Here is a 25,859-nt window from a genome sequence, read left to right as displayed (position 1 = left end):
CTTTTCACCATTATCTTTCCAAAAGCTTTCTATAAGTGCTGGGTTTCCTGTTTGCTTAAGAGCTTCCAAAATGGCTTTCTGGTCATTTGTCAGTGTGCTTTCATCTCTATATGGTCTCTTTTTTGGTTTGCCTTTCTTTACATCTGACATCGTTAAGCCTTCATATTCTGTTAAATCATACATCTTTATTTCGGTAAGATTCTTTATGTTTGTCAAGAAGAAGTCATAGTGCATTTCAACAATACCTGCGCATTTGCTTCTATCTCTGATATAAAGTTCTCCTTCAAGAGCTGATGTAGTAATGTTCCAATATTATTGAGGTTTAACGTAGAACATTCATACTTTCCACCAAGTTTATAACATACCATCCATCTCTGTTGGGAGTTTATTTTAATTTTCTCTAAGAGTCTCATGAAAACCTTACCGAAATGTTTGTGTAAGTAGTCTCTGTTTGGTTCATCTAAAGCTTCGATGTTAAAGTCAATGAGTCTATTGCCTGACTTCACATTTCTCTTCCTATTCTCTTCATCTTTCTTTAACCATCTCTCACCTTCTTTTGGTTTGTCGTCAATGGAACGAATGACATCGTTAGCTTTGCGAACTTGTTCTATAGCACTTTTAAACATCTCTCTTCTCTGTTGTTTCAGTGTGTCATCTCTCTTTCGTGTTTCACCAACGTTTGCATTTGTTATGTCAAACATTTCTCTTCTTACTTCATGTGGTACAGCTCTTCTTGTTTCACCAACGTTTGCATTTGTTATGTCAAACATTTCTCTTCTTACTTCATGAGGTACTGAACGTCTATGATATAAGTCAATAGCAATGTCATTTAAAGGAAATGCTCTTGCATGGACTTCGTCCTCGCCGCGTTGCGGCTTTATGAACTCATGAATTCTATCATAACTTATTGCACCATTGTAGTCATTGAGGATGTCAGCGAGTGCTTTTTTGTTTGTTGCGTAATGCTTTGCAACATCTATATTAGCTTCTGTAAGAAGTTGTTTTATTTCCGAGTGTTCTAACTTAGACAACTTCCGATACATCTTTAGTAGGAAATAAAAAAATATTTTTTGAAAAAATAAACTTAGAAAAATTATTTCTTTCTATATTTGCCATTCCGAACTTCGAAAAGATGTTTTATACCAGCATAGAATTTTTCTCTAGAGCTTGGTCTTATATTGTTTTCATGACAATATTTTCTATATTCTTCATATAAAGCCTTTTTTTCATACATTTCATAAGGACAATCTAACCAGAATAGTGCATATCCAGTTTCGTTATCTAGGTCTCTATATGTTTCTTCTGTTTGTAGAATTTCGCTTTCTTCTATTTGTAGAATTTCGCTTTCTCTATTTAGTTCTATGACTATATATTGTGGCTTAAAAAGATGTGGGCAAGAAGGGTCTGGCGCTATGTAAAAAGTTAATTTTTCTGTCATCTTTTCTATCGGATAAAAAATATTTTTTGAAAAATTAGATTACATTTTTTTAAGTTATTTTTCAAAATAATTTAATATTTTTATTTTAATGAAACACATGCAAGATTGCAAGTTCTTTTCATACAATGCTCTCGCTACTGCCATCAAGAATGAGTTCAATAATGCTTCAAATGTTAATGTTATCTTTAACAAGAAGTTTGTGAAAGAATCTAAGTTTGGTCAGTATGTCAGACCATTAGCTATTGTCATTGACCGCAAACGTTATACTTCACAAGAGTTAGCAGTAGTTTTGAAACAAAAGGGTTTCTTCGTGAATGTCAAAGATACACACTATACTGTCATAAAGAACTCTAACGTTGACTTCTTCAGTATTGCTTTAAATCTTTCCGAACAGAAAGAATATAAGAAGGGTGAAATAAATGTGAAATATTATCCTTCATCTCTGAAGACAATAACGAACAAAGATGTTATACAAAAGTTCTTACCAAAAGTTGAAGAAGCTTCAATTGACATTGACGAAGGAAGTGAAATGGTTGAAGAAATAGACCCTGAAGCTATTTAAGCAAAAATATATTTTTGGTTAGTCTTCCTCTTTGAAGTTATCGAAATATTCTGTTATTTTTTCCTTCAGTAATGTTAAGTCTTCTTTGAATGTAAGTATTGTGCAACCTTTGATGTCATAGTGTGTTTGAGGAAGAGTATTTTTGACAATTTCCTTTATTTGCTCATTCGGTGTCATTGAAATCGGTAAGTTTTCACGATAGAACCAGTTTCTGTCAGATTTATATATTTTAGCAAGGTCATAAAAGCTCTTGTTGTTTCTTCTGACTAAATGCAACATAACCATATCTTTATCTTCTTCATTCTCCATCTCTTCAGCGTAAATCATATACTTATAACTCTTTTCCTTTCCTTTTGGTACTGAACGTGGTATTCTTTTCTGTATGCTTTTGTCTTTGGATTCAATGACTTCATCTTTTGCTTGAAGTTTCTTTTCCATCTCTCCACGTTCTGCTTTATATAGTTCATCTAACATCATGAAAATATAACAAGCATAACGAGGTGAAGCCCACATTGCTACAGCATTTACTAAAAGTCTATGAACATAATAACCTTTCAAACCAGGTGCCAAATTCTTGCGATTTTCGTACGGAATCTCTTCCCTCGGTTTTCCGAGGGAAGCAATCATATGAGGAAATTCTTCTAAAAGTTCTTTTGCCTGTTGGTTTTCAAACCAATGATATGCTTGCTTTGTAGAACGAAGAGCGTTCATTATACTTTGCATTTGGTACATGTCGTCTTTGACAGAACGAATGAGACGTAACTGTTTGTTATATTGTATGTATTCGTATTCTTCATTTATGGCTTCATGAACGATAGCAGTTGTTGTGTTCTCTAATGTTGTCATTGCTGTTCTTACATACAGGATAAAAAAATAAATAAAATAAAAACTAACTTTATTTTTTTTTGAGATAAACACTATTTCTTCACAACATTAAATTTTATCCTGTATGAAATGACTTTAAAAAGATTATTGACTGACTTCGAATACTATCTCATTGACGCACTGACAGACCCTCAAAACTGTGTTGAAAGTTCTTTAAGCTTTAAGATTGAAGGTACGACGCATTTTGTCTTCACTTACGTATTGAAAGAATATGACCGTTATCATAACGAAGTGAATCAAACACTAATAAAATTTGTAGATAAAAAATTGGTTAACAATGAATATTTTAAACGTGAAGACCCAAACACTGCTGGAGATGATGAAGAATACAGACAAGTTATTGAAAAAAATAACGCAAGATTAGATGCAATAGAAAAGAAGTTTAATGAATGTCTTACAAACACGTATGAATATCTTATGCAGTGGGAAGCCAGATGGAAATAAATTTACGTCAAATATGCAATTTATAAAATCTTATGTCGACAGGCTACGTAGCACAGTGGTCTAAGGTGGTGTTATGGAGGGGTCAGGGTCTGTGGTTCGAACCGCGACGGCGCCGTATTTTCTTATTTTCTTTATTTGTCTTGTTTGTCGTGAATAAAAAGTGTCATAAAAGTGCTCTATCTTCCACGGGAATAAATAAAAAATTTACTTTATTTCTTCTTTATTTCTTTGTTCCCGTGGAAGAAGGGTTTTTGCCGTTTTTTCTCAGCCGAAATCAACGATTTTTTCATTTTTGGAATCCTTAGCGAATGAGGAATCTTTTCTCTCGTGGAAGCTTTGACCTAAAATATAATTTAGGTGAAGAGGTGAGATGTCACCTGTTTTCTCACCTCTTTTTTCACCTCTTTTTTTCACAAGCGTTTTACATGAATTGTACGATGTATATTTGAAATCCTAAACAATTTCGTAGCTTCTATTTCTTCTGTCAGTATGTCAAAAGTTTTAACAATACCGAAGGTTTCTTTATACTTCTTCTTGACGTCAGATAGAAGGAAATCTTCTGCTGTTGGATAGTTTTTGTTCAGAAATTCTAACATGTTCATTTTATCTTCTGCTGGCTTTTCTGCTTCTTTCTTTAAGTCTGCATAGTCGTTTCTCATTCTTTCTATCTCTTTGACTGAGTAGTTATATTTCCTAATTGCTGCCTTACATTTTGAACATTGTGGGTTCATTTTTGCGTTATATTCTGAAACCTTACCTGCTAGAACAACTAAGGCGTCAATGGTTTTCTTCATCTCAAACATAGCGGGTCTTATCTGTTCGTTCCATACTTTGCCTCTTCTATCTTTATCTCTTATTTCCCAAACACATTTTGCAACTAATGAAACAAAGTTATCGTAAGTCTTAAATTCTTCAGATTTATATATGTCAGAAACATTCTTATATACCATGTCGCAATCTTTGTCCATAACCTTATGGTTGCAATGAAAACCAAGGAATTCATAATTTACTTTACGTATGAACTTCTTTATTTCTACTGAGTCAGTTGGTTTCACTTCAATTTCGTCGAATTCAGGAATAGTGAGTTTTTGTTGTTGGATTTCAGGCAATTTGGGTAAATGGTCAATAATGTCCTGCATTTCATAAAGATACTGTTCATTTGTTTCATCCTGTGCGGTACAGTCTAAATTACTTGTTAAAAGTTCTTGCTTTATCTTCTGGATTTTTGTTTCAAAAGTATATGAAGAAGGAATGAAGTTTTTCATCTCTACTAACATTGACGTAGGATTCATGACTAACGAGTTTGGTGCTGTTGTTGTGGACAGAGTCCCGCCGTTCGCGGCTTGAATTGTTGTTGTGCCGATTGTTGAAATCATATCTTTTATACAAAATAAAAAAATAAATAAAAATAAAACTAACTTTATTTTTTCTATCTTAAGGAAATTCATGAAAATTCAAGAGGTGAAAAAAGAGGTGAGAAAACAGGTGAGATGTCACCTCTTCACCTAAACATTATTTTTACTGAATTTAGCAACAAAATGAATGAGGTCAGGATGTATGTTGCTGAATTCATTCATAACACCCTTTGTAAGCTCATAAAATGTTTGTTTTGAGGTCGAGCCACTTTTGGCTCCACCATATTCTTTCAACCTGAAGCATTTAATATATGTAAAAATATATTGTTTTAAAATGGTATGCCATATAGCTTCTTGAATTTGTTAAGAAGTATTCGAACGTATTTTCCATCTGTATCTCTAGTGTTTACATAAGCATAGCCCGCCTTAGTAAAATATACTTGTAATTTCCTATAGTTTACGCCGGTATAAAAGTAGAAAGAGTCTTGTTCTTCGCTATAGTAGTAAAACTCAAACGTATGCTTGCCATAGTCTGTAATTTCAATTGTTTCATCTTCTAGTTCGTCGACAAATTCGAATACAATATCTCTAAATTTACCTTTGTTCTTATTGTTTTCAGAATAAGTGACCCAACGTAAGTTTTCAAGTCTATTGTCGTTTCTTATATGGTTTATATGGTCTACAAAAGGTAAATTGTTAGGATTCAGTATAAAATGAGTTGCAATGACAACACGTTTAAGATGGTGTTTTCCACCCATCTTCATATCAGCATATCCGTCATTTCGCTCCCATTCGCTTAAAACTCTTTTTGTCTTTTTGTTTCTGACTTCAAATAACTCACAACAGTGAATTTCATATTTCTCATCTAACAAACAAGTTTCCCAACGGTCTTCTCCAACAAACTCAGCGTACATTTCAAATAAAATAAAAAAAAATATATTGTTTTTAAAATAAATTGTTTTCATGAAAATTCAAGAGGTGAGAAAAGAGGTGAGAAAACGGGTGAGATGTCACCTCTTCACCTAAATTATATTTTAGGTGTAAATTTATGACAAAAATAAATGGTACCATTAATGATATCATGACTGTTCTCATTCATGTCTGATTTACATCTAATGAAAAAGTTTAGAAGAATTTTCTTATTCTTTCTGGCATATTTTTGTCTTTCCAGTACTCCCGCTCTAATGGTCCCAGATGTGTTGGCTTCGACTCTCTCAAGTTCTTAGATGGTATAACATCTTCAACGCCTCCTTCATATCTTACTTTATAAGTGTCATCGTTTGTGTTATAGCCAAGTATTTCAATAACCACTCCTCGCTTTGCTTCGTCAATGGTTTCAGCAAGTTTGCCATTACTACTTTCGACTAATTTATGTCGAGGGTAAAATGCTATGGAGTCGTCAGCAGCTTTTATAAGATATCCATTACCTTGCGTAGAGTCTACGATATAATAATTTCGACTTAACCTTAAACGTTTCTTTGTCAACGGTTTGTCGTCAAGAACTACACGAACTTTTGTACCAGGAATGAGGGTAAATTTTGTTGAATTTCTGATATTTTGTGTTTGGCTTCGTTTCTTTTGTATATACTTTTCTTCTTGTTGTTGTGTCATTGAATTTGGTGTATGTCCTGTTGTAGAATGTGTTGAGGAATTGTAAACTTCGATGAAATGTTTCATTGTTTCTTCGGTAAAGTCTCGCTCTTGATTTAAATCTCTGAGAGTCCTTATGAAGCGGTTAATGATACCGAGTATGTTATGGTTATGGTCTTCAGTAGTGTAGTGAGTTATGTTATGCTTAATGAGAAATTCTGTGATTTCGTTGCTGAGGTATGCACCGTCTTGGTCTGATGTTAAAATACTTGGGCTATGTTCTGCTACAAACTTTTGTAAAACTCTTAACACTTCACGAGTTCCTTTATTTTTCATTATATACGCAAAAGCTTTACGAGTGTTAACATTAATGAAGATGAGGAATGGGTTATGACCACATTTTCTGCTTTGAATGAGAGTGTCAAATTGGTATGCGTCAGGAGTGTTGGAGTAAATTGGTAAAAAGTAGTCGTAAGGATTTATTTTTGTTTGATGTACAACATTTTTGTCAAAGAACCTTTTCACTTCAGCTCTGTTAGTAAATCCCCGACTCTTTGCAGCTTCATTGAACTTCTTAAATGACCTCCATGGATGTTGTTCGAATACTTCTTTCAAGCTCATTTATGTAAAGTTAAAGATTTTAACCAACTCGTATCCAAGCGTGCATTGTTATATAAGGAGGCATATAATCTTTTCCATTACCTGCTGGGTCTGTAATACCAGCTACAACATGTGTATGATTTCCTGCAGTTCCACAGAAAATACCTGTGCTAACATCTACTGGGTCAGTTGTGATATCATATCTATGCATTCCCTGTCTATCCGAACCCGCTGCAAGATTTGTATAACCTCTTTTTGTTATTGAATGTGAATGGTTTCCTTCCACAGATGTTCTTCCACTGAACCTATGCATATGTGAAGGAAGGTTTTCAATACCTATTTTCTTTGAACCTCCCATCTTCATTGACTGCGTATTAGTGTAGAATGGAAAACTGTCAACTATTTCATACCATCTACCACCAAATAAAGTGTTTGGATTTATTGGATTCATAGACGTATAAACAGCTCCTATAGGATATATTAAATCATATATGCTCATAACTCTATAAACATATTCTAAAGAACTTATGTCATTAAATACCATTTGGAATGTATCTCCCGGATGAAATGTTGCATTTGTTCCACTTTTATAATGTAATGTTAGTTCAATAGAATTATCCAAGAAAAATTCAAAAGTATCTGGTTGAAGACCTCTAACAAATTCAAATGGAGTTGCTGGTTCACCATTTATAATTTCTGTTGTAAATGTCATTGTATCTGGTTTCGAAAATTTCTTTGTTAGTTCTGCATCCACATAAGTTTTGTCAGCTTTCTTATCTAACATTGCTGGTAGTTCATATGCTTCAAAGTTTCTGGCATGATCTTCGGTATTCCTGCAACTCTTATCTAAATTGTTAAGAGTATCTTTTACGCTTGTACTTGGATTTTCTAATGGTGCACTTGAACCAAGGTCAAAGTTCAATATTATGTCGTCTGCTCTAACAGTAGTGAAGGATTTATGTGTATGGTTCTTGTCAGCTTTCTTATCATATAAATCTTGAGCAGTGAATTTAATATTATGTTCATCCTTCATGACATAAACATCTTTACATCTAATGTTTCTCATCGTCGTTATGTCGTCATCCGATGTTAAACCTTGTGGAAAGTTAGGAGGTTTACAATATAATGCATCCCCACCAGTTTCTTCAACCGTTCCTTCAATACTTTCTATAGCAACAGTTGTGAAGAAATATGTGTATGGTTCTTGTCTGCTTTCTTATCTAACATTGCTGGTAGTTCATGTGTTTCAAAGTTTCTGCATGACCTTCAATGTTCATACATGTTATTAAAGTTTAGTGTATCTTTTACGCTTGTACTTGGATTTTCTAATGGTGCACTTGAACCAAGGTCAAAGTTCAATATTATGTCGTCTGCTCTAACAGTAGTGAAGGATTTATGTGTATGGTTCTTGTCAGCTTTACTGTCTAAAGAAGTTTGAAGTTCATTTATATCGGAGATGTTGTGTTTATGAGATTTCAAAACTTTGTTCGCTTCAAGTTCAACTTTGTCAGCTTTACTTTTAATAGCATCTTCAAACGTTATTTTTGACTTAACTCTCAAAGTAAATCTTGGTTCAACTAATACACCATTAACAGAGAAAGTAGAGGCATAAATTTCATCGTTATAACTAAATGCTTCTGGTGCTTTACCTGTGTCATACTGTACAGTACAGCTTATGTCATAACCTTTAGCACGAATGTATTTATATCTTCTTTCATTAACATTTTTTGTCTTCGCTTCATCACTTCGTGTTAAATATCCATGGTAGTCCGTTATAATCTGTTCGTCTGAAGTTATATAATGAACGTGGTTTTTATCTGCTTTTTCGGCTAATTTCTCATTAACATCATTCACTTCTAATTCAACTCTTCCGCCAGAACTCTTATTATCATTAATCTTTTTCATTAATTCGGTAATTACGTCATAAAGACTATATTCTGTTTTCGGTTTTGTAAATAATGAGTCAAAATTTCTTTTCATCATTACATCGCTGACATTAATGATATCACCAATTCCTTTTTCATTTATTCTCTTCATTATTCTGCAATAATGACGAATATATAATCTGTTAATTTATTCTCTTCATCGAGGGTTATAGAATGTTTTGAAATTGAATCATTAACTCCTCTAAATAAATCAATAACTTCAGGATACACGTTTTTAATGTCTTGAATAACCCGACCAGTATCCTCGCCACTATGTGGCTCTGAGCCCGTTGGGCTCTGTTGTTCATGTTCTTCGTTCCCGTCGTTACGTGGTTTTATATCTCTAACCATCATCAACGCAGCCATAACCGGAGGGTTTGTTGCTACCTGTTCGAAAATCCGTCCGTTATGTATGGTATATCTAAATAATTTCTTTGTGTTTGTTAAAACATTTGAAACAAGTCTTTTAAAACCATCTACAAAATTTCCTGTTTCACCTAATGTTCTTGCAGCATTTACAAGCTCACCCATTCCCGCTTTTGACCCCAAAAACGTCCATATTGCATTTATTTCACTCTGTATAGTTGTCCATTCAGCGAAACTAACACCCGCATTCGCTAAGCTGAAAATGAAATTCAGTGGATCGAACTTAATTCCACCTTCTTTTTCAATTTCAACGAACTCACTAACATGAGATTTTAAATATTCTTTCGTTAAAATTGTTTTCCCCGATGTTATGTCATTAACGAAACTATCACCGTCAAAAGTTAACGAATTCAATTTCGTCGTTGATGCTTTTATTTCATACACCGCTTTATCGATAGTTTTTGGCTCACCTTCTTTAGAAGCATATGAAACATTAATGAATGAATTATATGTATTCGTGAATGAGTTAAAATCAATGATTTTCATTAATGACGCCTTTAATGATTCATTAACTGTTGAATCCCTTAAACAATTAATGAACTGTCATGGGCTTCGCCCTGGTCGCTTCGGTCTGAAAGACCTTCAGGACTCAAAGAGTCCGTTTGCGACTTTATGAAAGGTACACTGCAAACCGTCGAGTTTGGATCAAATGCTGTAGTTGGTGCAGGAATATTAATGATATAAGTCATTAAATCATTAAGTGACGTAAATAATGTTGTCGTTTTTGATTTAATTTCTTTAGCATCTGTTATATATGGTAATTTTATTTCTGTAGTTTCTGAATTAAAGATATTCGCTAAAATGTTTTGTAAACTGTTTTGAACAGCAGTAAACCGTTGAATCCGGAACTCTTACGATTTCACCGTCCTTAATAAAAGGCATTGCACATGGTGTAGTGCTTGGGTCAAATCTTTCGGGATTATAATTCAACATATATTCTAACGCTTCATATACAGACTTATATACTGTTGTGTCGTTCTTCATGACAACTTCACCATTTACAATGAATGGCATTGTACATGGAGTTAAAATAGGGTCAAACTTTTCATAGTCCTTCCATGTTATGTATTTCTCGGTATTTCCATCACTGATAACAATATATTTGTCAGTAAGTGTGAGAGAGTATTGACCAAAATATAAACGTTTAGCTCTGTCAGCTTCATACGCATATGCAGCAATACTCATATTTTAATGAGAATAAAATGTTGTTCTATTTGCAAAGTACAGACCCAAACGAATACGGGACAGTAAAGCTACAAACAAACTTAGGTCTTCAGAATGAAGCGCTTGCTTTCAGAGTTGTTGACTTCAATACTATCGCTTTTCGTTATAACAGATGAAACAGATTTCATGGAGCTTGAAATAGATGGAAAGAAGCACGAAATAAGATTTCACAATAATGTAGAATATAAGATGGAAACATTAGCTGGAGTGTTAAATGCTCTCATAAATACTACAATAAACAAGGAGAACGAAGAAAACTTAATGAATGTTAAACTTATTGCAGGAGTTTTGAAGTTCAGTTATGCGAAGGAGTTTAAGATAACACGAATGAGTCATAGAGTTCAATTGCTTCTGGGAGCATACCATATGACATTTCCTTTGAAAAGTGTTGACAAAACGATTGAGATGAAATCTGTTCCATACGTATGTTATGGTAATTTTTTGTACATTGAGTCAAAATAGCTAATGTCACAGGTATTTCAGGAGTTAATAGTAAAGGTTCAGTAGAATATAAATCCTTCTGTTATGCAGTCAATTCAATGTTCATTCCAAACGTTCCTGTCATAGCAACTCATTTAGGTAAATGGGTTCGCATTAGTCCTCATAATTTGAAAGACATGCAATTCAGACTTGTTGACTTTCAAGGAGAGCCTGTAGAACTGAAGGCACCAGTGCGAATGACTGTTGAAGTTGACTTTTTAGAAAATATTAAATGCAACAGCTTACAAGAGAACTCAGAGCTAAAAATATAAAGTATGAATGTTATGTATTAGGTCATGAACTTTGGTTGTTGCTGTTTGATGAAACAAATGAGTTAGTTATGTCAGTCAAGAGAACAGAAAAAGGCGTCAAAGGCGCCGAGCGCAAAGCGCTATATTGTGTTAGTGAAAACTGCACCAAGTCAATAAGATTGGGTTTGCATTATGAAGATGAGTTCGATACTGTTGAAGAAGTTTTGGATAGATATTACAAATTGCTTTAATTTACTAAAACATATTTCAAACAAAGTTTATATTTCTGTTGAAAGTTTTGTATACTCGTTCGAATATTTATACTTAAACTCAACTCCTGTAGTTCCTGGTGTTTCAATGATGCGGATGTTACCTATTTTCATGAATGGTGGCGTTTGACCACAGCATTCGATTTCAGGGTCGAGATAGTCAATGACACATTGTTTCCCTGTTATTCGTGATATAACATTTTCAAGGTCCTCCTTTGTTAGAATTATTTGGTTCTTACTTATAAGATTTGTCAAAAGCTTCTTATCGTCTTTGAGTAAAATTGTTTGGTATAACTGAAGAAGGTAATGGTCTACGTTATCTGAAGGATTTGTTTGAACATTTGTGTAAGGGTTGTCGTTGGCTTCTCTGAAAGAATTTGTCCAGTGGTGGATACTCTAACTTAACATCTGATGTAGCGTTAGCGTTTGAAGCTGAGTTTAAATTCACGGATTTCAGTTCTGGTTCTTTTTCTTTCAAACACTCCGAACTATAGTTCTTTATGACATATTGTTTGTCGTTCGTGAGTCAACATTTGATGTTGGTTCAATTGGAACATTAACGGCACCAGCTAAGATGGATTTGCTTCTCATTTCATATAGAATAAAAACCTTTTATATGTATGAAATGAACAATATACTCGACAAGGGTTTGAATGTAAAGCTAACGAATGAAAATATTGTTGAATTCACTGAGACAGGAGCTGTGTATAAAGATGTAGAAACTACTGAACAAAAGAGCTAAGGGAAGAAGCAGGAACATGAACAAAGGGTGGAAGCCTATAAAAATTTATGTCAATGATGGCTCAGGAGGTTCAAACATAAAGTATGCAGAAAGTTATAGAGTTTATGCGCTAAAAGGTGAAAAGCCTTCATTTAAGAACAGCTATTCTAACGCATATCCTCAAAAGTTAACGGATGGAGAAGTGGATGATATGAATGACAGCAAAAATATTAACAGAAATGGCGACAGAGATGCATGGAATTTGTTTACCATCAGTCAATTGAAGGTTAAACTTTAAAACAATGTTGGTCGTTCCCATGGAATATTTTTGACTTTAATGGTATTAGTCATGATATGAATCTTCAAGGTATGAACGAGGAGAGATGAGGAGACTTATATGCTTCCCAAATTTCTTCAAAAGGTAATGTTATACCTGACTGTTTCCAAATGAGTTCAATATCATAACGTGAGAAACCTTGAAAGATAACGAAGTCAGTTATGAGACGTTTTATGTTTAAAGCTAAAAACCTCCATGTTTGCATAAGTATTGCTACAGTTAAGTGGTAATGTCTGACTTTAGTAATGATGTTAGCTAATGGTGAGTCAGGCTTTGACACTAAACCTTTTCCGGCGAAGTCGTCGCAAACGAGCAGAGTGTTTGAAGGATATTTTTTGAAGGGGTATTTTGAAAGTTTTGATAGAATGTAGTTTGTCAGTCGTTTCATATTCGTAAACTCCTGAGTACTGACGTAAGTGGTGTTTGTCAATAATTCTTTCCATCTCTTCTGAAGTCTTTTGCATTCCTGACTGTATAAATTCAACGATGGCATAATATTTCCTCTTACGTCGAATGTAACGTTGAAGAAATTCAATGAGTTCACTGTCTGGAACTTTAACGACAGAGGCTTGAACTTTTGACATAATGTTTTCGCTGTTGAGTCCATAGAGTCTGAAGTTGCTGATATAATGATTTGGTCATAATATGAGTCATTTCCTAAACGTTCTGTTATGAGTATATGACGAATTAAATTAAATGTCTTACCTGAACCCATCTTTCCACAATAGAAATACACACCATTTGAACAGAACTCATAGTCCTTTACTGAAAGGAAGAATGAGAGAAGAGTTAAGTTGTCTGTAGTTTCATTCATGTCTTCATCTACGTCATGTATTAAATGCTTCATTTTTCTCCATTAAAAATGCAAGTCAGAAATATTCAGAACATAGCACCGAGTCTAACTGACAAGAGTATAAAGATATACTATGAACACGTTATGATGAAACCAACCAAAATTCAAGAAAGTCAGTATACTTATGAATATCCAAGGCACTGGGTAGAGTATGTAGGAGGTGAGAAAGCTATTGAAATAAGACAGGTTCGAAGTATTCCAGCAGGAAGAACAATATTATTGAAGAACTTTAATGTTTTGAGGTATAATGATGAGACAAAGAAGCAAGATAGTTTTCCTGTTGCTGTGTATGTGAACCTAGACACAGGAGATGACATGAAAGTTTTTAATACAAAGCTTCAAACGGTAGTGAGAGAACAACTGACTGCGGAAGGACATCCATTACCTTCAGAAGTTAGCATAGCATATAATTTTGAAACAAACTCAATAGATTTTAAAGTCATCTCTGCAAAGAAGTCAGGTTTTACATTTAATGAGCAGATGTATATTCGAATGAAAACTTCAAAGCTATTGCATGGTTAGATAATGACGATTGCTTTAAGAAAATATTTAAATTCAGTGACTCAACGATGTCAATAGATGACCTTCGTGGAATGTTACCATCGACGTTTACAGTTGAAGGTTCAGCAGGATTGCTTACAAGATTGTCAATTTGGTGGTATTTGGTCTCGTGAGAACATTGTTATAAAATCCAGTATAAGTGATTTGCTGAAGAATCTATATTTATGTCTTTCAAACTACATGTATTCGCCACCGAAGCATTATAGTATAACAAACTTTGTCAGTAAGTTTAACATAAGACTTGTCGAACCTTCTTCAATGAAAGATGTTGTGCTACCTAAAGATGGAAAGGATGGACTCATTATTGAAATGATTTTAATAGCATATTAAATGAGCTTGTTCTTGAAGGTCATTCATGATGAAATAACTGTTGTAGAAGATGTTAGCAATTGTTCAGACATTTTATTGAGAATAGATGATATAAGAAATAAGTTAGATAGACCGCAAAGCGGTGAGGGCGAAGCCCGTGAGAATGTTTATGTTTCATTGACTTTCTCCAGTAACGAGAACTTTTTATGAGATAATATTGAAGAGAGATGATTTTAATATGGTGTAAATGGTAGCTTGGGCAGCTTTAGGCGCAATGGGAACAAAAGCATTAGCATTTGGAGCAAAAGCACTTGGAGCTTATGACGCAGTAAATAAAATGAGTGGAGGAAGAGTTTCGAAGACATTAGATGCAAATAAAGGAAAGATTGGAGGCTGGGTTGCAAAGAAGTTAAGATTAAATAAAATAGGACTCATAAATAAAGCATCCAATTTGGTTGCGACTGAGTCAGAAAATGCTTTAGGAAAGGACGATGAGTTTGCAAAACACGCAAAAGACTTTAATGACCAGATGAAAGGTGAAACAATGCATTTAAATAGAGTCGATGGAACTCTTCCTCCACCAGTAGTTCTTCCGTATGGTCCCTATGGAATGTATGGAAACCCTTACGAAAGACCATTTGACCCATTGACTGGTGGAAGTAACTGGTATCATTACGGACGAAGAAGAAAGACAGTCAAGTTGGAGACAGACGTGAAGAAAGCAACTAAAAAGAAACCAAGGAAGAGAGTTATAAAGCAATGAATTCAAGTGGGTGAAAAAACAGGTGAAAAAAGAGGTGAGATGTCACCACTTCACCTAAATTTATTTTTGCGCTATGTTTTCATACGTGTGAGGGTGGTGATATCATTAATTTTTAAGTTTATTTTTAAGTTTATTTGGATGTAAATGACAGAACAAAAGCAACTCATACAAATCGAAAAATATAACAAACATACATTTAAACATTTATTCTTCCTTCCTGAGCATAACATGTTCTTTACACTTCATCCTAGACCAGTTGACTTTTCATTGACTGTGTATAAAGATTGTCATGGTAGTTTTATAAAAACTTATGATGATGAAGGTAAGTTAACAAGACTATGCATTTCAAAACTTGAGAAACTTTATGACTTCAAGTATGACTACAATAGAGTTAACACTGATGATGAAGATATTGAAGAAAATTTATGAGAACGTTTATTTTTTCATTAGTGAGTTCGTTAGTGAGGTGAAATGGTTGGCGGCTTTGTAAATATTTAAGGTTAAGTTAATGTTGTCGTTTGTGTTGTCGTTTGTGTTGTAAAATATACGTTAACGGTTTTGTAAAGTGTCAAATTCACAAGTATTGGGTAAGGTGGAACGCAGTGCCACAGTACCCAACTAAGCCATACTAACTATAAGAGTTCATGACATTGAAACACTTATGTCAAAAGTTTTATATCTTAACTATACAAATGTTTTCAAAGAGGACATAGAAAAATATATTGAGGGTATAGAGTTTGTGAGATGTCATTGGACAGAGTTGTATGAAAAATATAAAGACAAGGAAAATGTTTTCTTTATAGTGGACCCGCCGTTCTATAACACATGGGATTTTCAATACCAAGTAGACTGGACTTTGAGAGACTCTTTAGAAACTTTAGACGTTATACATAACCATCCATGCTTTTACTTTACATCCGATAAAAGTGGTTTGGAAACCGTTATGAGATGGTTAGAGGACATACATGACTATGAGTTTATATATGACAAGATAGAATATGAGAGAGGTCCTATAAACCGGAGAAAGTGTCACAATAAAGAAATTTTATTGGTAAGTAAATGTGGTTTGAAATAGGACTACTTGTTTTAGTTTTTTTCCATTGTGTCATTTATTTATTTGACGTGGCAGAAAAGTACAGAGAATATGAAGATGAACCAATGCCTGCAAATGTTCAGCATATGTACTCGTAAGAGATATTTTTATCTAATATTAAATGGACGCACAGAACTTAGCGAATGCACAGCAACCTGGACAACCAAACCCAGAGAATATTCCAAATGAAGTTAGAATACAAACTGCAATGGCAAACTATGGTCAAGTGCCAACAGATGTACAAATGCAAACTGCCATGTCAAATGACGCTGCGTTAGGTTTGCCACCATGGTATGCAAATATGAGATGGAAAGAGTTTTATACAAACCCTGAAGTGGGATATAAACAACTTTATGCAGATGACGCGAACACAGGAGTTGACCCAGAATATGTTTTCTACCAGAGGAGAAACAGAATGTATGAGCTCCAGTTAAAGAATGCTATGGAACTCAACAGGAAACGTAAGAGACTAGGCGGACATTAGATTTTTACATATAGTAAAATGGGTTTCTTCAGTAGTATTGGAAACTTCTTCAGAAGAGTTGGAAGAGGTATATGGAATGGCGTCAAAACCGTAGTAAAAGGAATTTGGAACGGAGTCAAAAATATTGGTAAAAGAGTAGGTCAGTTTGTTGGTATTATACCTAAAGACCCTGAACCAGAAGAACAAGCTCCTGTTATACAACAGCCTGAACCTGCACCACAGTCTAGTTGGCAACCAAATCCAACACCTCAACCGTATTAAAAAATTATATTATTTTACCGTTCGATAGTAGTTGTATATGAAACTAAGTTCTAAGTAAAACGCATGGTATAATGGAATTATTCTTTTTCTTCCATCTGTAGTAAACCATACTTGAAAGTCTGAAATACTTCCACTTGGTGGTTCGTATAACTTTGTAGGTTTTTCGTAAAAGTCATTTGCCAAGCATAAGAAAGAGTTTTGGGCGCCAGAAAATGAAGCATGAACTATCACAGCATCTTGGTCGAAAACATCTTTAAATAAATATGGTTCATCTCTTGCATATCGACTGTAGATATTTGCTAAAGGAGGTTCAACTTTCTGATTTAACATTCTTTGCAAATAATACCATGACATTGCAGTGAATTCTGTATATATTTGTTCGTCTTTCTTTGGATTGTCTTCGTAGATTTGAAATGACACTTGTGAATTTTGTTTGTCATATACAATTCTCACATAAAGTGTGCTATTGGTATTCGCATATTCATCAGCATATTTTGCATAACATGAATTTATTTTATCTTCTATATTTTTTAATGCAGCCTGTAGAGAAGATGAGAGGTCAACTTGTATTAGCTCAATTTCTTACCACATTTTTCGTTGCCCTTCAGATGTATAATCTATATGAAACCTTACAATAAATGGAAAACCTGTTTGAACTTGTGAGACAAACTTCATTCTACGAAAGCCAATAGCTTTTGTGACGGATGGGTCTCTTAACCATCTTAATGGGTAGTCAAAACGATAGCCTTCATGCTTTAGATTGTCTATGTCAACCTTTTGACCGACATTAGTAAAAAGTTCATCTAATGGTTTAGTTGTAGCAACTCTTGAATTTTCTTTTTCTATTGGAAGCATATTTTATCTATAATAAAAATGTCAAATGAAACAGCGTCTATGAGAGAAATACAACACAACCGACAACTCATTATGCAAGCTCTAAATAAGAACACAACAAACTTTTCAAACTATTCTAAGATATCTGAGTCATTGAAAGAAGGAAACTTAAAACTGACATTAAACCCAATGACAGATGAGTTTCTATTTCAAGACAAGAAGAACAATACTGTCTGTATAAATCCAACAAAAGGAACTTTAAACGAGAAACCTATAAATGAACTTCTTTTGAAAGCAGATGTTGACAACAAAGCTGACAAAGAATATGTCATTGAAAAAGTTCAAGAAGAACATGACAGAGCAGATGCAACATATGCAACAAAAGATGACGTTGAAAATAAAGCTGACAAAGAAACTGTAGATTTGTTGGCACAAACGGTTTCAAGTCATACCAGAGGTTTAATGGAAGATGGACAACAGTTGAAAGAGCTTGAGAAAGGTGTTACAGAGTTAAGGAATACAAAAGCAGACTTGACATGGATAACTGGATATGTAGATGCAACAAAAGAATATATTTTCGCATGGACAGAAGGAACATATCCACAAAAACATCATACACATTCTATATCTGATATTACAAACTTACAAGAAACCTTAAACAGGAAAAGTGACGTTGGACATACGCATACCATTGCAAATATTACAAACTTACAAGAAACATTAGAGACAAAAGCAGATAAGACTCATACACATACAAGTTTTACAACTTTTACAGCAGATGATATTACACTAAACACAACCTTGCCAAGTAAAGGTCCAACAATACCACCGGCAACAAGTCTTGTAGATACTTTGATATCTAATGACAATAGTATTATGCATCTAAGACAGGAACTCAATGTGCTTAAACAAATTTTGCCGAATCTTATTTACCCGGTTGGCTCATTATATGTTTCAATGAACTCTACCAGACCAGAAGTAGTACTTGGTTTTGGAACTTGGACTCAAATAGTCGACAGGTTTTTGTATTGTGCAAACTCTTCAAAGGAAACAGGTGGAAGTAAAACGATTTCAGGTGAAAATTTACCTGCACACAGTCACTACATAGATTTAAGTACATCTCAAGCAGGTTGGCATAAGCATAGATATTGGGATTGGTCAGGAATGACAAAAGGTAAAGGATATGATGTTAAAGACAACGTTAAGTTTGCTATAAATTGTTACTGGAGTAACACTGAGGGAGGAGGAAACCATACACATCACGTTTCAGGATATACGCAAACAACGGGACAAAGTAAAGAATATATGCCACCTTACATGACAGTTTACGCATGGTATAGAATTGCTTAGTCGTCATTTTCAACTTCTTTAGCATATTCGTCAGGAGTTGTCTTATATTTGTTAGGAACTGTCTTTGAAAGTATACCACCTTGAACTTTGACAAGTTTGAAACGAGGTCTGACAATAGTAGTTTTATCTTCTGCTTGCAGTGTGTACATTTTGCCATGTTTGCCTAAAACTTCATAATATTCTCTTGTATACTTTCTTCTATTTTTACGAACACGAATGTGATACCTGTCGGGTTCCCATTGTTTGTCATAGTCAATAGTATTTTCATATGGGTCGCGTTTAGGTATTTCTATTTTACTTTGTCACCTTTCTGAAGTTTGAAGCCCGGCATTTTTTCTTGTTTGTCTCTTTTGACTAAATTATTAAATATATAGTCTTTCTCTAAGTCAGGGTTGTTTTTCATTTCTTCGGGGGAGTGGTTTCCCAAACCTTTTTGTTTACGGTTATTGTAAATATTTAAAACTTGTCTCATCTTTGCCATGGAGAAGTGTCTATATTTGTCGTCATATGACATTTCATTTGCTTCACCACCTTGTGGTTGGTTTAAGTCTCTTAACATTTTTATACAACCGTCAATGACACCAAGAGCAGAATGGTTTTGGTCGACAATGAAATATTGGTTTACATTTTTTGAACGCAGATAGTTTTTTACATCATCTGATTTGAAAGAACTTTCACAGTCAGATGTCAGTTTTGTTGGATGGTATTTGTCAACGAATATTGTCAAAGCTGCTAAGATATCTAAAAATAGCTTTGGACTGTAATGGTATGGCTTCACAGTATCTTGTGTTTTGACCAACAAATATTAACCAGTATGGTGGTCCATCTGTTCTAACTCTCGGAATGTTTTCCAAGATATCCATAAACCAAGCATTTGGTGTTGAACTAAAGATTTTTATCATGAGTGCTTTCTTTGTCGCTTTAGAAACATAGGGGTCCTTGTTTGGATTCGTCATTTTTTACCCTATAAGAAATGGGTTTATTTGGCGCATTAGCAGGAGTTGCATCCAGATTTTTGCCCGCAGTGGGAACAATAGCCAGAGGTGTATTTGGAGTTGGAAGGAAGATTTTGAGTACATTAGGTATACTTAAAGAGAAAGCACAACCTATTATACAAACTGTACAGAAAGGTTGGGATGTAGCACGAGATGCAACAAATCTTATTCCAAATCCTGAAACAAGAGGAAAAGTTCAAGGATGGATGGACAATGTAGGAAGACAAGCAGGAAACTATTATAACAAAGCAATGACTACTATAACCAAGCAGGACACTATATGGACCAAGGTGAAAGATTCTTTAACAGAGGATATAACCATGCACAACAATGGGTAAACAATAACCAACCTCAACCGCCTCAAACGTGGGGAATGTAAAGTTTTTTACTGAGATGAAATGAACAATACAGCATTGAGACAAATGGGTTCAAGATGATTTGTCGGCTTCCAGCAGTTACACAACGTGTTTGTCAAGTTCTTCCTATACCTCAGGAAGTTTTAGACCGACTTAAAAAACAACAACAACCAGTTGAAAACAAACCAAACTAAAATTTTTTACTGAGATGAAATGACCGAAGAAGTTGAAACGGTAGATTTGACACCACAAACAAAAAGTTCAGAACCATTGTCAAAACCTGTCAAAGAACTTACAGATGAAGAGAAAAATTCAATAATAGAAAGTGCCAGATCTGGAAATACAAACCCTAACTACAAAGTCACTTTTCATAAAAATGGAACGGCTAGTATCTCAAAAAAGAAACAGACTCTCACAAATAAAATATTGAAGTCTGAAGGAGCTTTCGAGACAACAGATGGAAAAGTTTACTTCACTGACCAACAGTTCATTATAGAACATCTCATTGACTTAGAGTCGAAATATTCTAAACTTTACAACAAACACAAAAAGTTGAAAGGAAAACAAAAACAAATGGCATATGATATTTATGAAGATGTTGACGACACAACTGTTCCTGCAAGTGAAGTAAAGTCAGAGGAACCGAAAAGTGACGAAAAACCGATAGAAGAAGAAAAACCAAAAACTGAAGATAAACCAAAACCAAAGTTTAGTTTGGAAACTAAACCAAGTCAACCTTCATTAGCTGGTATGGGTTGGCGTCAAAGACTTATGGCAGCAGGCGGTTATGTAAAGTAAAGAAAAAAATATTTTTTTATTTTTATAAAAATGCCCCCATATAGAATGGACAGAAAGTCTGCTAGAATAAAAGCAGAGTTGCAAAGATATGGTTGGAGAGTTTCGAAGAATTTTAAATATAGGAAGGGAAGACCCATAAAAGTCTATGACAAATTGTCTGGTCTTCGCTACGAAATGGATTTGGAAACAGCACGTGCCAATTATCCAAACAGACTAGAGAGGTTAGAAGAAGAACGTCTTATGGACATGCCTTTCGATGTTAGTGAACCTCAAGTTGAAGGACACGACGGCTTTGCCAGATTCTACTGGAAACATGACGAACAATTGCATCCTTTGAGAAGGAAAAAAGGAAAAGGTGAAGACACACATGCTCCCATGGAAAGAACAAGATATGCATATGAAAAGTATCGTGAAGTTAGAAGTCAAATTACATCTGGTCGAACCTTTACAGTAAACTTTGACGAAGGAAAGAACAAAGAAGGCTTCATGGGAGTACTTGCTGCCATACAAGACGGAAATAAGAAAGGACACAATCTCAGATTGACCATAACAGATTTGGATGGTCACATTTACTATGCACATGGCAATGAACAAACAGCCGCAAAACTTCTTGACGCTTTCAAGACTACAAAGAGAGAACAAATGGTTGACTCCGACTCAGACATTTTGAATGCAATTGAAGGAATTGCAAGTGTCAAGTTCGAATGGTACCAACCTAACCCTCAAGCAGTCAGACAACATGCTGGATACTTCCCGTTCATAAATAAGTCTGACATTGACTTGACAAGGTATGGAATTTACAATTCAATTGAAACAATTGTCAACGAACCTTGCATTCTTACATGTCTCAGGAACTCTGGTCTTGTTACAGATGAGAAGATGAAGTATCTTGAGTCATGTGTGAAGACAAGGTACATTCTCAGAGGTCAATTGGCAAAAATTGCACCGTTGGCAAATGTCAATATCCGAGTCAACATACCTACAGCTAAAGGTTCTTCACATGACGACTATGTTGTTGACAAAGACTTACCATGGTTGAAGATTATAATTGTCCACAACCACTTCATGTTGAACGAAAGTCTTACAAACCCATTCTTTGGTAAAAGTAAGTGCAACATTGTCAGAGCTGTAAACATTCTTTTCGAGAAAGGTTTGTTGGAACCAATTCCAGATGACAAGCTTACAGAAAGTTTTGTACCAAAAGACGAAACAAACTTTTCATTGTTAGCAAGACCAAAAGTTGTTCCAGACAAAATTCTAGTACAAAAGAAGTACACAGTTCCACAAGGGGTTGGTATGTTCGGATACCAACCTGAACCAGAAGAACTTCCAATGAGGTTGCAAGAACTTCAAGATGCTATAAACAAACTTCCATTGAGACATCCAATTGACGTCAAATTGTATTGGAGAGCATCTGAGTTAGGTCAGAAGGTTTTATATGAAACAGGTTGCTTCGACGATGTTTATGAGATAACAGGAGAAGTTTCTCAGAAGATAAGAGACTCACTTGAATTTCCACAAACTGGACCAATTGGTTGCAACAAGTTCGACTCAAACGAAAAGATATACTATGTCGACCTTAACGCTGCGTACATGAGGTTTGTCCAATATATTCCGACTGGAATTCCAAACGAAGATGGTGAGTTCCCGGGAAGGAACTATACAGTTGGAAAAGTCATACAACAACTGTATGATATTAGGAAAGCTTCAAACCCCAAACTTGCAATGACACTCAAATTGCTTATGAATTCGACATGGGATATTCCATTAAGAAACCTCAAGAGATGAAGAGTAAACATTATGAGAAGGTCGACAACTTTGTTGAAAGGTTTTCTCCTTTTGTTTTGAAGTACGAATTCACTCAAGGTCAAAGTGGCTTAGTAACCACATTAAAACCTATTGTCGAACATTGGTCTTACCCTCAGTTCGCAAAGGCAGTCCTTGACGAGTACAACAAATTCTTCTCCGAAGTCAAATCCAAAGTGAAGGTTTACTATGAGAACATTGACGCACTCATGACGAACGAAGAAGGCTATAACAAACTCATTGAAATGGGTTTAGTCGGTGAGAAGATGGGCTGTTTTAAGCTAGATAAGGTATTTTCCGAAGTTCATGTCCTCTCCAAGCGTAAGTACTGGGGTGTTAAAGAAGATGGTGAAATAGTTAAACATTGCATGAAGTAAAAAATTTATTTTTCAAAAAAGTGACATTTTTTTAATGGCGTACATCCCTGAGCGCTTCGTCCAGTTCAACCAAATGTTGGTGTTGGTACCAGGCAAGAGATATTCCAGGCTCGAACTCAACCGTCTCTTCAAAGAATGGATTGAAGACTACAGAGGAGACGAGTGGTTGACAATTGAATTTGCTCGGGCTTGGAATTGCTACAGAAGGGTCTTAGACGTGGACCCAAGACTCACGTACAGAGGTTGGGATGTGGTCTTCACATTCCAAAATTGGTACCAATACCAAAAATAAAAACTTAAATTTACTTGGGGTTTTCCCCCTAAAATATATTTTTTTACTCTTAGAACCACTCGAGGTTCTCCTTACGGTTGTTGAGCTTGTCACCGTCAATGTGTCTGACCTTCGTCTTCTTGTCTGGATTTGGAACCCATTGAATTGCGACAAGCTTGCCTTTTACATTCTGCCTGAGGAAGTCTTTAACAAGCTCGTTAATTTCAATTAGGTAAATTGCCTCGTCGGTAGGTTCGATCTCGACCATTGCTACTGTCAGTAAAAGTACTGCTACTGTCAGTAAAAGTACTGCTACTGTCAGAAAAAGTACTGCTACTGTCAGAAAAAGTACTGCTACTGTCAGTAAAAGTACTGCTACTGTCAGTAAAAGTACTGCTACTGTCAGTAAAAAGGAAAATTTGAGAGGGTTTTCGACGATAAAGTACTGCTACTGTCAGTAAAAGTACTGCTACTGTCAGAAAAAGTACTGCTACTGTCAGTAAAAGTACTGCTACTGTCAGTAGCAGTACTGCTAGTAGCAGAGATTTTTATCGTTGTGGTCCGACGGTTAAGCCACAAACGAATGTCCGACGTCCCACCAACCGAGTCCATTCCCAAACCAGAGGAACCTAAAGAACCACAACAGTCTCCTCAGCAACCTCAGTTCCAGCAAGTACCTCCGAATTACTACCAATTTCCACCTCAAGGTTACTACCCACACAAGGCTTCCCGAACTACCCTCCTCAGCCTATGCCTTACTTCCCCAACCCTTGGTTGTTCCAGCAAGCTCCACCCCAGCAATTCCAATTCCAATCTCAATCGAAGAGAGACCAAGACTTCGAAGAAGGTCTGAACCGTTTACGCAAAGAATATGCTACAGCTCCAATTGAGAGAAAGTTGTTCCCGGACCAAAAATATAATTTAGGTGAAGAGGTGAGATTTCACCTCTTTTTTCACCTGTTTTTTCACCCTCTTGAATTTTCATGAATTTTATATATTAATGTTTTCGCTAAGCCACTTTGTGCCGTCAGTCAGTCAGTCAGTCAATGAAATTTACACCAAAAATATAATTTAGGTGAAGAGGTTAGATCTAACCTCATTTCTAACCTCATTTCTACCCTCGTGAATTTTCATGAATTTCCTTAAGATAGAAAAAATAAAGTTAGTTTTATTTTTATTTATTTTTTTATTTTGTATAAAAGATATGATTTCAGGGATTTTTTTGACGAAGTGTAAATCTTCACTTCGTCAAAAATAACAGTTATATAATGAAAAAGTGAAAGTTATTCTTCATTTTTTTGTATTTGACGAGAATGTCGGGTAGATGGTTAGATCTAACCTCATTTCTAACCTCATTTCTACCCTCGTGAATTTTCATGAATTTCCTTAAGATAGAAAAAATAAAGTTAGTTTTATTTTTATTTATTTTTTTATTTTGTATAAAAGATATGATTTCAACAATCGGCACAACAACAATTCAAACAACAGCACCAAACTCGTTAGTCATGAATCCAACATCTATGTTAGTAGAAATGAAAAGCTTCATTCCTTCTTCATATACTTTTGAAACAGAAATCCAGAAGATAAAGCAAGAACTTTTAACAAGTAATTTAGACTGTAGTGCGAAAGATGAAACAAATGAAGAATATCTTTATGAAATGCAGGACATTATTGACCATTTGCCTAAACTACCTGAAATCCAACAACAAAAACTCACTATTCCTGAATTCGACGAAATTGAAGTGAAACCAACTGACTCAGTAGAAATTAAGAAATTCATACGTAAAGTAAATTATGAATTCCTTGGTTTTCATTGCAACCATAAAGTTATGGACAAAGATTGCGACATGGTTTATAAAAATATTTCTGACATATATAAATCTGAAGAATTTAAGACCTACGACAACTTTGTTTCGTTAGTTGCTGAATGTGTTTGGGAAATAAGAGATAAAGATAGAAGAGGCAAAGTATGGAACAAACAAATAAGACCCGCTATGTTTGAGATGAAGAGAGCAATTGACGCTTTAGTTGTTTTAGCTGGTTTTATTTCAATGTATAACGCAAAAATGAACCCGCAATGTTCAAAATGTAAGGCAGCAATTAGGAAATATAACTACTCCGTCAAAGAGATAGAAAGAATGAGAAACGACTATGCAGACTTAAAGAAAGAAGCAGAAAAGCCAGCAGAAGATAAAATGGACATGTTAGCATTTCTGAACAAAAACTATCCAACTGCTGACG

At 34.9% G+C, this 25,859-nt stretch overlaps 14 protein-coding genes and 7 pseudogenes across 21 annotated transcripts, besides 3 other annotated features; 12 read left to right on the top strand and 9 right to left on the bottom strand.

Annotated features, from left to right (window-relative positions):
- Nucleotides 1-15,611: part of a mobile genetic element that runs on past the window's edge.
- Nucleotides 186-1,043, bottom strand: TVAGG3_0131900 (annotated as a pseudogene). Its single transcript has one exon. A coding segment is annotated over exon 1 (858 nt).
- TVAGG3_0131890 (uncharacterized protein) lies at nt 1,527-2,000 on the top strand (the record flags this gene model as incomplete). Its single annotated transcript, XM_051223962.1, has 1 exon — nt 1,527-2,000. The coding sequence occupies one exon, from the start codon at nt 1,527-1,529 to the stop codon at nt 1,998-2,000; it is 474 nt and encodes a 157-aa protein (XP_051108948.1).
- On the bottom strand, nt 2,019-2,846 carry TVAGG3_0131880 (KilA, N-terminal/APSES-type HTH, DNA-binding family; the record flags this gene model as incomplete). Its single annotated transcript, XM_051223961.1, has 1 exon — nt 2,019-2,846. One exon carries the CDS (start codon nt 2,844-2,846, stop codon nt 2,019-2,021), a length of 828 nt encoding a protein of 275 aa, XP_051108947.1.
- TVAGG3_0131870 (uncharacterized protein) lies at nt 2,955-3,329 on the top strand (the record flags this gene model as incomplete). The annotated part of the gene is made up of 1 exon (XM_051223960.1): nt 2,955-3,329. One exon carries the CDS (start codon nt 2,955-2,957, stop codon nt 3,327-3,329), a length of 375 nt encoding a protein of 124 aa, XP_051108946.1.
- Nucleotides 3,740-4,705, bottom strand: TVAGG3_0131860 (organellar and viral DNA polymerase type B; the record flags this gene model as incomplete). The annotated part of the gene is made up of 1 exon (XM_051223959.1): nt 3,740-4,705. The coding sequence occupies one exon, from the start codon at nt 4,703-4,705 to the stop codon at nt 3,740-3,742; it is 966 nt and encodes a 321-aa protein (XP_051108945.1).
- Nucleotides 5,014-5,598, bottom strand: TVAGG3_0131850 (His-Me finger endonucleases family; the record flags this gene model as incomplete). Its single annotated transcript, XM_051223958.1, has 1 exon — nt 5,014-5,598. One exon carries the CDS (start codon nt 5,596-5,598, stop codon nt 5,014-5,016), a length of 585 nt encoding a protein of 194 aa, XP_051108944.1.
- Nucleotides 5,861-6,895, bottom strand: TVAGG3_0131840 (integrase core domain containing protein family; the record flags this gene model as incomplete). The annotated part of the gene is made up of 1 exon (XM_051223957.1): nt 5,861-6,895. A coding segment is annotated over one exon (1,035 nt), but the record flags the coding sequence as incomplete, so codon positions are not given.
- TVAGG3_0131830 (ATP binding) lies at nt 6,915-7,325 on the bottom strand (the record flags this gene model as incomplete). Its single annotated transcript, XM_051223956.1, has 1 exon — nt 6,915-7,325. One exon carries the CDS (start codon nt 7,323-7,325, stop codon nt 6,915-6,917), a length of 411 nt encoding a protein of 136 aa, XP_051108942.1.
- Nucleotides 7,330-8,151, bottom strand: TVAGG3_0131820 (annotated as a pseudogene). Its single transcript has one exon. A coding segment is annotated over exon 1 (822 nt).
- Nucleotides 9,218-10,413, bottom strand: TVAGG3_0131810 (annotated as a pseudogene). Its single transcript has one exon. A coding segment is annotated over exon 1 (1,196 nt).
- On the top strand, nt 10,428-11,016 carry TVAGG3_0131800 (annotated as a pseudogene). The gene has a single exon. A coding segment is annotated over exon 1 (589 nt).
- On the top strand, nt 14,478-14,993 carry TVAGG3_0131790 (protein of unknown function, DUF4107 family; the record flags this gene model as incomplete). The annotated part of the gene is made up of 1 exon (XM_001283399.1): nt 14,478-14,993. One exon carries the CDS (start codon nt 14,478-14,480, stop codon nt 14,991-14,993), a length of 516 nt encoding a protein of 171 aa, XP_001283400.1.
- Nucleotides 14,994-15,611: a terminal%2Cinverted (terminal inverted repeat of Maverick-1C transposon ID:TVAGG3_0131780).
- A 596-nt stretch (nt 15,612-16,207) lies between these two features.
- Nucleotides 16,208-16,570, top strand: TVAGG3_0131770 (uncharacterized protein; the record flags this gene model as incomplete). The annotated part of the gene is made up of 1 exon (XM_051223955.1): nt 16,208-16,570. One exon carries the CDS (start codon nt 16,208-16,210, stop codon nt 16,568-16,570), a length of 363 nt encoding a protein of 120 aa, XP_051108941.1.
- Nucleotides 16,571-16,588: 18 nt separating this feature from the next.
- TVAGG3_0131760 (serine threonine-protein phosphatase family) lies at nt 16,589-16,831 on the top strand (the record flags this gene model as incomplete). Its single annotated transcript, XM_051223954.1, has 1 exon — nt 16,589-16,831. The coding sequence occupies one exon, from the start codon at nt 16,589-16,591 to the stop codon at nt 16,829-16,831; it is 243 nt and encodes an 80-aa protein (XP_051108940.1).
- A 111-nt stretch (nt 16,832-16,942) lies between these two features.
- Nucleotides 16,943-17,686, bottom strand: TVAGG3_0131750 (annotated as a pseudogene). The gene has a single exon. A coding segment is annotated over exon 1 (744 nt).
- Nucleotides 17,687-18,586: 900 nt separating this feature from the next.
- Nucleotides 18,587-25,859: part of a mobile genetic element that runs on past the window's edge.
- TVAGG3_0131740 (phage tail repeat-like family) lies at nt 20,580-21,164 on the top strand (the record flags this gene model as incomplete). Its single annotated transcript, XM_051223953.1, has 1 exon — nt 20,580-21,164. One exon carries the CDS (start codon nt 20,580-20,582, stop codon nt 21,162-21,164), a length of 585 nt encoding a protein of 194 aa, XP_051108939.1.
- Nucleotides 21,210-21,814, top strand: TVAGG3_0131730 (uncharacterized protein; the record flags this gene model as incomplete). Its single annotated transcript, XM_051223952.1, has 1 exon — nt 21,210-21,814. A coding segment is annotated over one exon (605 nt), but the record flags the coding sequence as incomplete, so codon positions are not given.
- TVAGG3_0131720 lies at nt 22,044-22,986 on the top strand (annotated as a pseudogene). The gene has a single exon. A coding segment is annotated over exon 1 (943 nt).
- TVAGG3_0131710 (uncharacterized protein) lies at nt 23,382-23,639 on the top strand (the record flags this gene model as incomplete). Its single annotated transcript, XM_001284383.1, has 1 exon — nt 23,382-23,639. One exon carries the CDS (start codon nt 23,382-23,384, stop codon nt 23,637-23,639), a length of 258 nt encoding a protein of 85 aa, XP_001284384.1.
- Nucleotides 24,202-24,605, top strand: TVAGG3_0131700 (annotated as a pseudogene). Its single transcript has one exon. A coding segment is annotated over exon 1 (404 nt).
- Nucleotides 25,067-25,775, top strand: TVAGG3_0131690 (organellar and viral DNA polymerase type B; the record flags this gene model as incomplete). Its single annotated transcript, XM_051223951.1, has 1 exon — nt 25,067-25,775. A coding segment is annotated over one exon (709 nt), but the record flags the coding sequence as incomplete, so codon positions are not given.

Source organism: Trichomonas vaginalis, chromosome IV (assembly GCF_026262505.1).
Source record: "Trichomonas vaginalis G3 chromosome IV, whole genome shotgun sequence".
NCBI classification, from domain to species: domain Eukaryota; phylum Parabasalia; order Trichomonadida; family Trichomonadidae; genus Trichomonas; species Trichomonas vaginalis.
This window is presented reverse-complemented; position numbering and strand designations above follow the sequence as displayed.